Genomic DNA, 13,526 nt, shown 5'->3' on the forward strand with positions numbered 1-13,526 from the left:
TATCTATTTTTGAGTAATACCATACCTTATTCATTATATTTTCATGTAATTTGAGTTACAGCACACTTCAATAATAGCTTCTATATATTTTGAGTTATATCATACCCCTGTCATATTTTCCAAATATTTTGAGTTATACCTCGGTCCTACCTTCTACATAATTTGAGTTATACCATACCCTAGTCTATGCATTTTGATTTATATCAAACCCCAGTCCTATCATCTATATATTTTGATTTATATCATACCTCAGTCATATCTTCTATATATTTTGAGTTATACCCCAGTCCTATCATCTATATATTTTGACTTATATCATACCTCAGTCATATCTTTTATATATTTTGAGTTATACCCAAGTCCTATCATCAGGGCTCCGGAAATTTTGAGAACTCAATCGGTCCGAAACGAAAATCCTGACATCGGCGCTACCCCACCCACCGCATTACCAATATACCATATTTGTAAAACGTGATAATAAGCATGTCATGCATTAAAACTGAGTTACCGGTCAACGCGAGTTACTATACAATGAAGACAGTTATTCAGTGTTATGTGTGATCGTTACTTTGTTTAAATTTCGATGTTTTTCCGAGAAAATACTTGCAAGGATAAAATTACCGAAGCATACACCGTGTATCTAACTAGTCTAAAAGCCAACGCACGTGACTTCGGTACCGTATACACGGCAAATAATTTGTGATGTTTCCTCATTCTTTGACGGAATTTTATAAAATACAATGCGTCAAATTGAATTACACGACACATATTCTCTGCTATACATCCTCAGTATTTTAAGAATACTCTGCCGCGGACCAAATGTGTACGTTATGTGATCGCTGAGATCGAATTTCCCGCATGTGTAGTACCATTTTGTCACGCGGGTTGGCCACGGATATTTCATTTCACTGGCGTTGTACTTCAATAAGCAACTACATTTTATTAAGTTATATGTTCTCTTCTTATGTAAACAAAATTTCGTTTTGAAACGTTTTTTAAAAGACCGATTTGATAAACAGCGCCACTCCGGTTTTCTTTATCATTCGTGTTTCATGGTGTTTGTCAGTCCATTTTTTTTCTTTCTTTTTTTTTTTTGGACAGTCGGGTTGCAGAGACGATTTTCTGCACTTGTTTCAACTGGAGCCCCAACAAATGTATCATGTAAATTTTACAAACAAGTAATTATAAAAATTATATCGGTTTCCCGTGTGATGTCTCATTAAATGCAGTGACCATTTGTTTTTTACCCGTGATCAAACATAGCCTTTTGAAATAAACATCCGTCGGATTCTAAATAAAAGAAGTGGATCCCCGTCGAAAGGATTTGGATCCAGTCAGAAACATTTGGAAACCAGTCAAAAATGTTTAATTCATTGCAGATGGCTGTCTGCAAACATTAAAGGATGTGCCGCGCGAGCACTGATTGCGTCACGTGCTAATTACGGACCGATTATCAAGGTGACAATTAGACCGTCTGACACGTTTATTGATTATCTGAGTGTGTGACCAACAATTTCCTGCTTGGCAGGTGATCGTGTATTGAGATTTCAGACCGAAATTTATACTTTTCTCCATTTTTACGGGACCGATTTTTTTCGTTTTTTCACTTCACGAATCGGTCTGAAAAGTCAAAAATCAGTCCAAAACCGACAAACCGGCAAATTTCCGAAGCCCTGCCTATCATCTATATATTTTGATTTATATCATACCTCAGTCATATCTTTTGATTTATATCAAACCCCAGTCCTATCATCTATATATTTTGATTTATATCATACCTCAGTCATATCTTTTGTATATTTTGAGTTATATCCAAGTCCTATCATCTATATATTTTGACTTATTATATACCCATATAAATCCTGTAAAACAATTGGCTTGTATTTCACAATTAAATATGAACAGACAGACAAAAATTCCGTATTGTACCATTCAAATTCCGTATTGTACCTTCCGTATTGTATGCTTCCGGACTATTTTCATTAATATGCATGACCCAACACATTTCTATAAATAGCGCACATAAAAAATTCACTTAATTCCATTTAATATCGATAAACATTGAAGATTTCGTTCAAGAACAAAACAAGAATCAAAATGGTAAAGGTATATAATAAAAGGGTCATTATAACAGTAGCTAGATCTGGGACTTTGTATTCGGCTCTCATGGATTTTGCAAAGTTGGATCACACTAGGCGCTTGCGCGCCTTGTGAGATCCGATCTAGCAAAATCCACTCGAGCCGAAAACTGCGTCCCAGATCGAGCTACTGTTATAATAACCCTATTTTATATCATACCTCAGTCATATCTTCTATATATTTTGAGTTATATCCATTCAGATCATTCAAGCAGGCGTTGTATTTCTCCTGAGTTGATTCTACCTCTATCTGACATTTTTTCAACTTCTCTTGCAACTTCTTTAACTGAAATTAGAAAAGGAAATCATTTTTATTTATATGTTTCATTTTTATATATAATTAAACAATAATGCATGTGCATCAAAGTATTTATGCAGCAATTTGATTTTGAAAACCATCACACAATCCTAAACTGAGAATATCCCTGTGATAATGTGCGGTAAAATTACAATTATTATAATCATAAGCTATCATATCAAAAAGAACAACCTCATCAACATTAAAATTAAGGTTAGATTATGCGAATTTATGTCTGCTTGACTATGAAAATTATGAATTACTCTTCAATTTATTTGGAGATAAAATCCATACTGGTGCCGGAACGAGGCAAAGTCCCCACCCCATCAGGGTTTCTGCCCCACTACTGCCCCGGGAACCTAAAGTTTAGACAATTATCACAGTCATCCTCTTCTCCACTAATATTGTTTTTTTACAGAAGCCTTCCATTTTGATTCAAGTCTTACTACATCACATTTCTGACAACTGATCAGGGCCATGTTAAACAGTTATTTATCTAAAAACAGGTTTTTTTTAGTGATACCTCTGTACACTAATACATCTGACTTACTGTCATTCAAATCAGGCAGACATTCTTCAAAAGAAAAAAACGTCAAATCTATGGTGAATTTTTGTTGTTGTTGTTGGGTTTAATGTCGCATGAACACAATTAGGTCATATAGCGACTTACAAGCTTTCATGGTTAAAAAAAACAAGAGCACCGCCTTGCGGGTGCTGACGCTCATCTGATTTTTTTTAGTGTAATAGAAATATTGTCCTACCCATGATTTTCTAAGTCTAAAAAGGGCCATCATTCTTGCAAAAAGCAGGATAGAGTTATGTTTCTTGATGTACAGTGTCCACTTATGATGGTGAAAAACTGTTGCAAGTTTTAAAGCAATAGCTTTGATAGTTTATGAGAAAAGTTGACTTAAACATAATACTCAACCAAGAAAATGATTTTCTAAGTCCAAAAGGGGCAATAATTATTGCAAAAAGCAGGATGGAGTTATGTTGCTTGCTGTACATGGTCAGCTTATGATGGTGAACAAGTGTTGCAAGTTTCAAAGCAATAGCTTTGATAGTTTAAGAGAAAAAGTTGACCTAAACATAAAACTTAACCAAGAAATCTGATATTTTCTAAGTCCAAAAGGGGCCATAAATCTTGCAAAAAGCAGGACGGAGTTATGTTTCTTGCTGTACAGGGTCAACTTATGATGGTGAACAAGTGTTGCAAGTTTTAAAGCAATAGCTTTGATAGTTTAGGATTAAAGCTGACCTAAACATAAAACTTAACCAAGAAAACTGATTTTCTAAGTCCAAAAGGGGCAATAAATCTTGCAAAAAGCAAGATGGAGTTATGTTTCTTGATGTACAGGGTCAGCTTATGATGGTGAACAAGTATTCCAAGTTTCAAAGCAATAGCTTTGATAGTTTAGGAGAAAAGTTGACCTAAACATAAAACTTAACCAAGAAATCTGATATTTTCTAAGTACAAAAGGGGCCATAAATCTTGCAAAAAGCAAGTTGGAGTTATGTTTCTTGCTATACAGGGTCAGCTTATGATGGTGAACAAGTATTCCAAGTTTCAAAGCAATAGCTTTGATAGTGTAGGAGAAAAGCTAACCTAAACATAAAACTTAACCAGGCAACGCCGACGCAGACGCCGACGCCGACGCCGACAACCGCTCAAGTGATGACAATAACTCATCATTTTTTTTCAAAAAATCAGATGAGCTAAAAACCAAGTGCCCCTCCATGCATTATTTCACCACAAGCAGGCACCTGGGTAGAACCACTAATCTTCCGTTAGCCAGCTGGATGGCTTCCTCACATGAAGAATTCAATGCCCCAAGAGAGGCTTGAACCCACATTGGTATGACACAAGGGATTCAAAGCCAGCCACCCGGCCATAGAGGCACCCAAATTTAGAGTGAACCCTAGGGATTAAGTCCATGTTCTGGCCTGAATGGCCCACTCAAGATGGCCCTTTGCACTAGCCCTAAGACCCAGCTTAAAAAGAAGGATTTTAGTGTGGTCAACTTTTATATAACTTTAAAATATTTTTTATTTTCATCAAACAGAGGAGCTAAAAATGTCCTAATTCAAAATATTGTATCATTGATAAATTGCAAACATTGATCTAGACCCTAAATATTCAGATATGCTTTGTCAATATTCTTTTATATTCCAGACATATCCAATCTGCAATGTAATGTAAATCTCAGAACTTTTTTTCCAAAGCAAGCTACAACTTAATCAAGATTTCTCCTTCCGCAGCAATGCATTAAACCAAGTAGATACAAATCTTCCCCGGACATACAACTCACAGGAAGTTTTCGAAACATTCATCAAAGACAGTGATTCACTTCTTCTTGATAGAATGAAGTATCTTTTACCAAACCAAACAACAATCGCATTTCTGTGTTGCAGGTTTTGCATAGATACATAATATTTCAATTAACCGCCCTCTGTCCAAAGTTTTTTTATTTTTTTATTTTTTTCTTTGCTGTAAAAATCATGAACTTGTATAGGTCAGACAATCAATCATGAAATGTTCAACTGCTATGCCTCATACCAGTATCAGTACACTAAAAAGGGAAAAACAATTTTTTGTACAAAATGTTTTCTTTTCAAGCTCATCAATCAATCATTGAAAAGACATCAAAAAATGTCATAAGGCTTTGTTCAATAACCATCAAACAGAATTCTGAACGTTTTCTTTTTAATTTATCATTTTGGCTCTCGTTTTAACAAGTCAACAAAGTATTGCCATGCAAAACAGAGTCCCCTTACGGGAATGGCCTAATTTATCTTATTTATTTTATTTTGTTTGGTTTATTGTTGCACCGACACAATTATAGGTCATATGGCGACTTTCCAGCTTTGATGGTGGAGGAAGACCCTAGGTGCCCCTCCGTGCATTATTTCATCACGAGCAGGCACCTGGGTAGAACCACCGACCTTCCGCAAGCCAGCTTCCTCACGTGAAGAATTCAACGCCCCGAGTGAGACTCTAACCCACATCGATGAGGGGCAAGTGATTTGATGTCAGCTACCTTAACCACTTGACCACGAAGGCCCCTCCTAATTTATCTCATCTAATTATAATCTTATTATCTGTCAATGGTGCATATACAAGATGCTATATATATGCAATTATGTCATACTGGAAAATGTTTTGGTACGAATTTGAAAAGTATGAACTTTCATCAAACTCAAATGCTAGAGTCCAACTTTGGTCAAGTATGACAAGCTCTCGTCTAGTTTAATTATTATCTCATTTTTATCAAGTTCAAGAAAAATGGCAATTTCAAAGAAATTTTGTGAATTCAAATTTTTTTTATATAATTATCGGGATTTTTTTGTTTGTTTAATTATGAGTAGTTTTGTGGACTGAGGCAAACAAGAAATCCAGTACACTAAAACAATTAAAAGGAAGAGCTTTAGAGCAATAATTATTGTTCCATTTAAAAACACACAATCTCTTTGCTCAAAGTTCTCGAAAATTGATTCAGAAGAACAAGAAAGAGAGTATTAAAGCCAATTACGATCATGTTATGTGATTACAGAAATGACTTGTTCCCTCTTTATTCCACTTTTACGTGTCTAAAAACCACATCATATAATTTGTTCAATAGCTGTTGGGAAGAAGGAAACAAAAAACACAACCCATTTAAAGATACATTTTCAAATCCCGAACTACTTTTCTGGGAAGCAGGAAAAAAAAACACTACCCATTTAAAGTTACATTCTCAAATCCCGAGAACTACTCTCTTAGAAATCAGTGCTGTTTACAATCAATAAAAATCTCTTGGAGCGGTAATGACTATCAATTTTATTGAAGTGTCCTGGGATTTTGTTTGTATTATCTTGGATTGAAAGGGATGAATGGCTTTTTCACTTGGCAGGAAAATTTTGTCCTTGCCGAGACAGCAAATATTTGTTCTCTGATTAAATCCTTACCACATATTGTTATATTATTTCATAAAGGGTCAAACATTTTACTCACTGAGTAATGTCTACAGCTAAAATATTTTGTTAACTTGGTTAAGATTTTACACATTTTTTGTTTGGACAGGACATTATTTTATCATGAACTGTCTAAACAAATTTTTTAAAAATGCTGGTTTCTGACAATTAAAAAAGCCAAAAAACTTTTTTATGTTTCATTTTAAACTTTGTACTTTGTTTCCTTTTATCTCTGAAATGGCTTCTAGTTATAGAATGTAGTTATAGAATATCTCCAGTATTTGGACTTAACAAAGACACAAGTCAAAAAACATGTTTTTATGTAAGTACAAGGGTGGAATTCATGCACATATTGTTCACATTCTACAGTGATTAAACTGAATTTGGTAACCAGTCGCAAAACTCCTGCATATAATTGGTTGTTGTTTAGCACAAATTTGAAATCAACCAATGGCAAGGCTGCTTTCAAAGACTGGTCTCCAAAATCAATTTTATAACCTTATTCATGCTAAAAGGAATCAAAAGGAATCTCATGAACATGTGAAATTTAAATGCATGAACACTTACAGAAGCTATGTTCGCTGCACTACTTTCTGTCAAAATTTAGCTTAGACTAAGGAAACAAGATTCCGATGGCTGAAAAACTGGACACCGTTAAATTGTTAACTTAGATTACACATTTCACCTTTCATATATTTTGTTACTTCCTTTTTTTATAAACTCAATATTTGAGAACAAACTGACTGGTTTCATATATCAAAATATTCAGAAAGTGCTTTACAATATGCAAAATGTTGCCTCTAATCTGCTGAAATAGCAATATTCATAATGATTTCAGACAAATGCTGAAATGAAAGGAAGCTGAAACTGGTAAAAAAAGTATTACATTTACAACGTGAACTATGTATCTAGCTACACAAAGAAATTTCCTGGCAAACTCAGACAGTTTTCAGACAATAAGCGAAACGCTTCACAAAAGACACGGCCATGGCAACAACCAACTTCCGAATTACACGGACAATTGTCTGCAGCAAAATTTCCCTAAGTTGATTCTTAAAGTAGACAAGATAAGATGTATTCTATCTGTCAGAAAATCTATTTTGCTGAACTGATTTATCGTGTTTTGAAAAGGCCAAATGCCGTCTATGAAAAATAGAATATTTCCTGCTTCTGGTGCTGATACAATCTTACTGGATATTTTTCTCCCATAGGAACACTGTAAAACCATCATCAGCTTTAGATGAAGTCTTTGATTAAGATCCCTCTATTAAAGCTGCAGCAGTTGATGAAACTACGGCCATACCTATCTTAACGTGCAAATCAAGAGAAAGAGCAATATTGACCTTTTTGGCCTAATATGAGGTAAGTTACGGGAATCAGCAAATGTGACTGCTTAAAACAAGCGGCTCCTTAACAGAAGTTACCACTAACACAAGTTTGACCGTATACACATATATTTACATATTTTCAGCTTGAGCAATGTACAGTAAAACATTTATAGAGTAGTACTGCTGAGAACACTTGGGACACTGGAATTCATTCACTGTACACAGTTGTTAACTCAACAGAGCAGCACTGCTGGAAACACTTGGAAACTGGAATTTGTTTGCTGTACATATGTTGTAACTATAGTTTTAAAGCCATTTTCCACAGTATTTCAGTCATGTAACAGCGGCAGTTAAACTAACCAGTATTCCTGGATTCTGTACCAAATAAATACAAACCTGTTCTCCGCAAGTAATTGCCAACTTCCCCACATGAATCGGAGGTGGAGGATGAATGATTTCAGATACAATGTCTTTTATCAAATTGTCATGGAGAAGAGATTTATTTATTAAAAGGATACAAACTGATGGAATAGTGGATGAAAAATCAAAATCCTTTTAACTACTGTGGAATTGTTGTTTCTTATATTTTAATGACATGCTAGATTATTTTCTTACTATGATGATTTCCATTATTTTGCTAACCTGACCTATTATGTCAGGTTTTGTTTGAGGTGCCATTAACAGAGATTTTACTGTAGTGTATGCTAAAACAATAAGCTAAACATTTATGAGTTTACTAGAACGTGCAATGACAACATTTTAAAAAGTTTACACTTGGGCAATATTTTTAAAACTGTTACAATTAATATTAACATTTCTTTAGTGTGACTAAACAGTATTATTTCTATCATTAGTATTCAACTTTACATTTCAATAAACAGCATATGTAGCTAATCATTGCTTTATCTCATCAGTAGGTCAGTTTGTTATTTTGGGACAAAATGAACTGGTCATTTTCTATATAAACATTTTTTGCATCACAGTTTGACATAATGTAGTCATTCTGTCTGGGAAGGTTTTGTGGTCTGCAATTATTTACCCGAGTGAACTTTCAGATTTTAAGGAAATAGACTGGTATGACAATTGGCAATTTCTGTTCGACAATGTTTTCTCAGTTCGTGAATTCGCCATTACTCGACTGGTACAGAAAGCAACTGAGCAAAGAGCAACTACGTAACCAACCAAAAACTGCCAAAAAAACGCAAGAGAATAAGTAATATCAAGAATTGCGACTGTAACTACAGTAACACTACCTTAAATGGAAACGATTTTTCATTGCGTCAATTTTTAAAATCTTTTGCTTAGAATTTAAGTGATTGAAAAAACATGCAGCACAGCTTGATGGTGTTAGTTTCTTTACTATTACATCAATCAATGCAATCATATGATAGACGTTTGGACAACAAAAAGTGATTATTCAAACAGACAAAATATCTTTCATATCACTTGTGAAACAAAAAGAAATGAGCTGCGCCATGAGAAAAACAACATAGTGCGTTTACGACCAGTATGGATCCAGACCAGCCTGCGCATCTGCGCAGTCTGGTAGGATCCATGCTGTTGCTTACCATTTCTCTAATTGCAATAGGCTTTGGAAGCGAACAGCATGGATCCTGACAAGACTGCGCGGATGCGCAGGCTGGTCTGGATCCATGCTGATTGCAAACGCACTATGTTGGTTTTCTCACGGCGCAGCTCAAATGTTAAAAGGGACATGTACAGGCATTTCAATGACTATCAAGCAAATAACAATCATAACGTGTGAGAAAAAAATATCAACCGCAAGTCAAGTAGACCACATTCTTAAAAACTTCCCATTTTTTGGGGCATTTTTTTCTATTGTAATCTTCCTCATTTTTCTGCTTCTATCAAATTGTGATGCTGAATACAGAAATTTGAATAATTAGAGTTGTTAAGTAAAAATAGATTAACCATTTCACTTTTATGCGGAGAACAGAGGTTGCGATTTTATCATTTATGTGCATACGCATCTACAAAATAAGTCCCTTAAATTTTAATCGAGCCTCACTTGCTGCACATGAATCAACACTATTAAGACTTAAAATTTAGGTTTTACATGTACGTTCTGAATGTGTATGAGTAAACTGTGTGAAAACTATTCTGTCCTAAACTTTAATAACTCTGGCGCTTATCAAAAATTAAGAAGGAACGTGCAGGTGCCCATATAATTATGAAATCGTAACCTCTTTACTGTCTCAATATTACAAGCAAATGAAACAAAAAACATTTAGCAGTGGTCTACCTTGGTTGAATATACAAAAACAAATGCTCATAACTGCAGTCAATTATCATTTAGAACTTGTCAAGTAAATAAAACCTTTTCTACATAAAGGAGTTACCCGTGGTGAAGCCGTGCCCGACTCAATCTATAAATACAGAAAAACACCATTTACAGATATCGTTTCGGTATATCAGGAAAGTCTAGCATACGAATATACTACAAGATTTATTACCCATACAAAAAAGATCATTGCCCGAGCACTGTTCCTATCGTTATGCCGATACAGAAATGACATCTGGCGAAAAATGATTCAGCAAATGAACTGCGTAAATAATGCTGCAGCATTATATCTACCATTACTTGCAGACATACAATTACACTTTTTGCTAAAATACTATGGTTCAGTCTGCTCAATGATTTATTTCTGAAAATGAGAACAAGAACAGCACGACTGGTGCTATATCGCTCATCTCAGCATTGTTTATAAAACTGTATCTTTTAAACATGAAATCGTTGTTCAAACACTTGGCTCAACTTAGGGCAGCTCTTGACAGGATATAGTAGAATTTGGTTGAGTATGAGCCATGGATGTCATGTTCTCATTGGCTAGACTTCTTCCTAGACCTTGACAGAAAATAGTTGCAACCTTTCTGGTTGGTTACCTCTAAGACAAAATCATATGATAAGGAAGATTTTTAGACATTGTCCAAAATAGCATCACATGACACTGTAATATTTCTAAAAGTTCCAAATAAAGTTCAAATATGGTAAATGTTTTGGTTGTATAAAAACAGTGATCATATTTCGGAAAAACAATAAAAACAATTTAAGAGAAACTTTTTTTTTGTCAAGGAAAGAAAATAACTGAAAGAAATACCAGGGAATACTGATGGTACACCTGTTACTGGATAATCACACAGTGATACAGTCCTAAGAATTATTGACAGTACTGTTGCTATCATTGGAAAACTGTCCACTACATCAAGCCATCTTGGCAGTGTAGGCAAAACAATGCAAGATTTAAAATACCACAGTTCACGCTGATAACATTTTTTCCCCGATTACTTTCACAATGGAATATCTGATATCAATATTAAACTTTCTTGTAACCTGGTGCATGTATGAACATTTCAAAGCAAACCTCCACCATCTCTTGCCCTCTCCCCCACACCCCGCTAAACTCCCCCCACCCTTCATGGTCAAACACGAAATCATTTAGCATCCTAAGTAAGTTAATGATTCTTCAAATGAGCCGTGCCATGTGAAAACCAACATAGTGGCTTTGCATCCGCGCAGTCTGGTCAGGATCCATGCTATTCGCTAACAGTTTCTCTTATTCCAGTAGGCTTTGAAAGCGAACACCATGGATCCTGACCAGAATGCACAGGCTGGTCTGGATCCATGCTGGTCGCAAAGCCACTATGTTGGTTTTCTCATGGTTTTCAAATGAATATACAATTTCCAATTTGTATGCTTCTCTTTTTCAAATTATGAAGGCTTCTTTTTCATTTTCTCTCCAAATACTTGTGAGCACTCATAAAGTACAATTATCAACTGAAAACTCTTTTAAATTTCGGTTAACAAATGCACAATTGTCACCTGAAGGCAATTCATGCTATTGTGTGCTCTCTTTCCGTAAAATTACACTTACATGGAGTACAATATTTTACAATTCTATAAATTCTCCAAACGCTCAAATTTTAATTAGAATCTACTGTTAAGAAAACTTACTACATAATGGATTTCCTTATTAATGCATCCGAGATAGATAAAAGTAAGACAAAAATCCAATCAGTTCAGCTCTTATGGAAATTCTCTTCGGAAATTTCACAATTCTTTGGCCGAAAAGACATTCCCAAAGTAGACATAAGGTGCATTCATTGGCAACAAAGTAATTTGGGCTATATGTTTCACAAAATGAAACTCGAAATTCAACACACTCATTATTATCAAGACCCTATCTTCAGCACAATACCCCATTACTAAATATAAATTCTAATTTCTAATTTACCAATTTATTTCTTGACAAAAAAGAACGACTGAATGTGACCATATTATGCAATAAAACTGATCTTTTACATAAATGTTGTCAAACATGCTCAACTTACAGCTCTGACGATAATAGACCAGTGATATGACCTGGAGTATGTTCTCATGGCTAGACTTCTTCCTAGACTTGACAAAATAGTTCAATTTCTGTTTTACCTCTAAGACAAAATCATAAGATAAGGAAGATTTTGACATTGTCCAAAATAGCATCCATGACACTGTACTATCTAAAGTTCCAAATAGTTCTAATATGTGAAATGTTTTGGTTGAAAAACGTGACTCATATTTCGAAAACAATAAAAACAATTTAAGAGAAACTTTTTTTTGTCAGGAAGAAATACTGAAGAAATACCAGGGAATACTGAGTACACCTTTTCTGATATCACACGTGACTACGACCTAAGATTATTGACATACTCTATCATTGGAAAACCTGTCCACTAATATCATCTGCAGTGTAGCAACAATCAAGATTTAGAAATCCACAGTTCACGTGAAATTTGTCCCCGATACTTTCACAAGGTATATTCATTTTAAACTCTTGTAACTGGTGCAGTATGAACATTTCAAAGCAACCCACCATCTGCCCTCCCCACACCGCTTAAACTACCCCCACCCTTCATGTCAAACACGAACATTTAGCATCCAAGTATTACATGAATCTCTCAAAATGACCGTGCCTGTAGAAACCAAACAAGTGGCTTTGCTCGCCATTTTGGTCAGGATCACTGCTATCCTAACAGTTTTCTCTTATTCCGTAGGTTTGAGCGAACAGCATGGATCCTGACCAACTGCAGGTTCGATCCATGCTGTCGCAAAGCCACATGAGTTCATTAAATATGGCTTTCAAAAATACATTCAATTTTCCTTCTTTTTTAATTATGAAGCTTCTTTCTTTTCTCTCCAATACTTGGAGCATCATAAAGTACAATTTACTGAAACTCTTCATAAATTTCGGTAAAATGCCCAATGTCACTGAAGGCATTCATGCTATTGCTGCTCTACTTCCGTAAAATTTGATCACTACGGAGATACAATATTTGACAATTCATAATCCCCAAGCGCTTCGACATTTTATGAAACTCTACTGTTAAAAATATGCACCTAATTGATTTCCATATTAAATGATACCGAAATATATAAAGATGTAAGACAAAATCTCAGTTTCAGCTCTACTGGAATTCTCTTCGGAACTGTTGCACAATTCTTTGCGAAAAGAACATGTCCCAAATTTAAGACATTAAAATGTGCTTCAGGGTCACAATAGTTAATTTTAGTATGCTTTTATTTGACCAAGTGAACCTCGAATTCAAACCTCATGTTATCAAGAAACCCTATCTCACAGCAAACCATTACTAAATATAGGACTCTATTCTAATAACCAATTTTTTCCTTATCAAACAGAACGGGAATGTGACATTTTGCACAAAATCACTCTTGTACATCACAGTTGTATAAATCTTGCAATCCTTCGTAGCTGTGCACTGAAAATAAGTACACCAAACCTAAGCAAATGTTCA

General features: G+C 34.9%; 1 protein-coding gene across 14 annotated transcripts in view; it reads right to left on the bottom strand.

Annotated features, from left to right (window-relative positions):
• The window catches only part of LOC123537616 (protein kinase C and casein kinase substrate in neurons protein 2-like), a 62,892-nt gene that overhangs the window by 20,154 nt on the left and 29,212 nt on the right, over nucleotides 1-13,526 (bottom strand). For 12 of the 14 annotated variants that reach the window (XM_053529001.1, XM_053529003.1, XM_053529004.1 and 9 more), the window contains exons 5-6: nucleotides 10,076-10,102; nucleotides 2,299-2,424 (exon numbers count right to left, since the gene is read on the bottom strand). In XM_053529001.1, coding sequence (XP_053384976.1) covers nucleotides 2,299-2,424; nucleotides 10,076-10,102 — 153 coding nt within the window. The remainder of the gene's footprint in view (nucleotides 1-2,298; nucleotides 2,425-10,075; nucleotides 10,103-13,526) is intronic. The other 2 variants (XM_053529002.1, XM_053528999.1) reach the window with 1 other exon arrangement.

This window comes from Mercenaria mercenaria, chromosome 17, assembly GCF_021730395.1.
Source record: "Mercenaria mercenaria strain notata chromosome 17, MADL_Memer_1, whole genome shotgun sequence".
In the NCBI taxonomy this organism is placed as follows: Eukaryota; Metazoa; Mollusca; class Bivalvia; order Venerida; family Veneridae; genus Mercenaria; species Mercenaria mercenaria.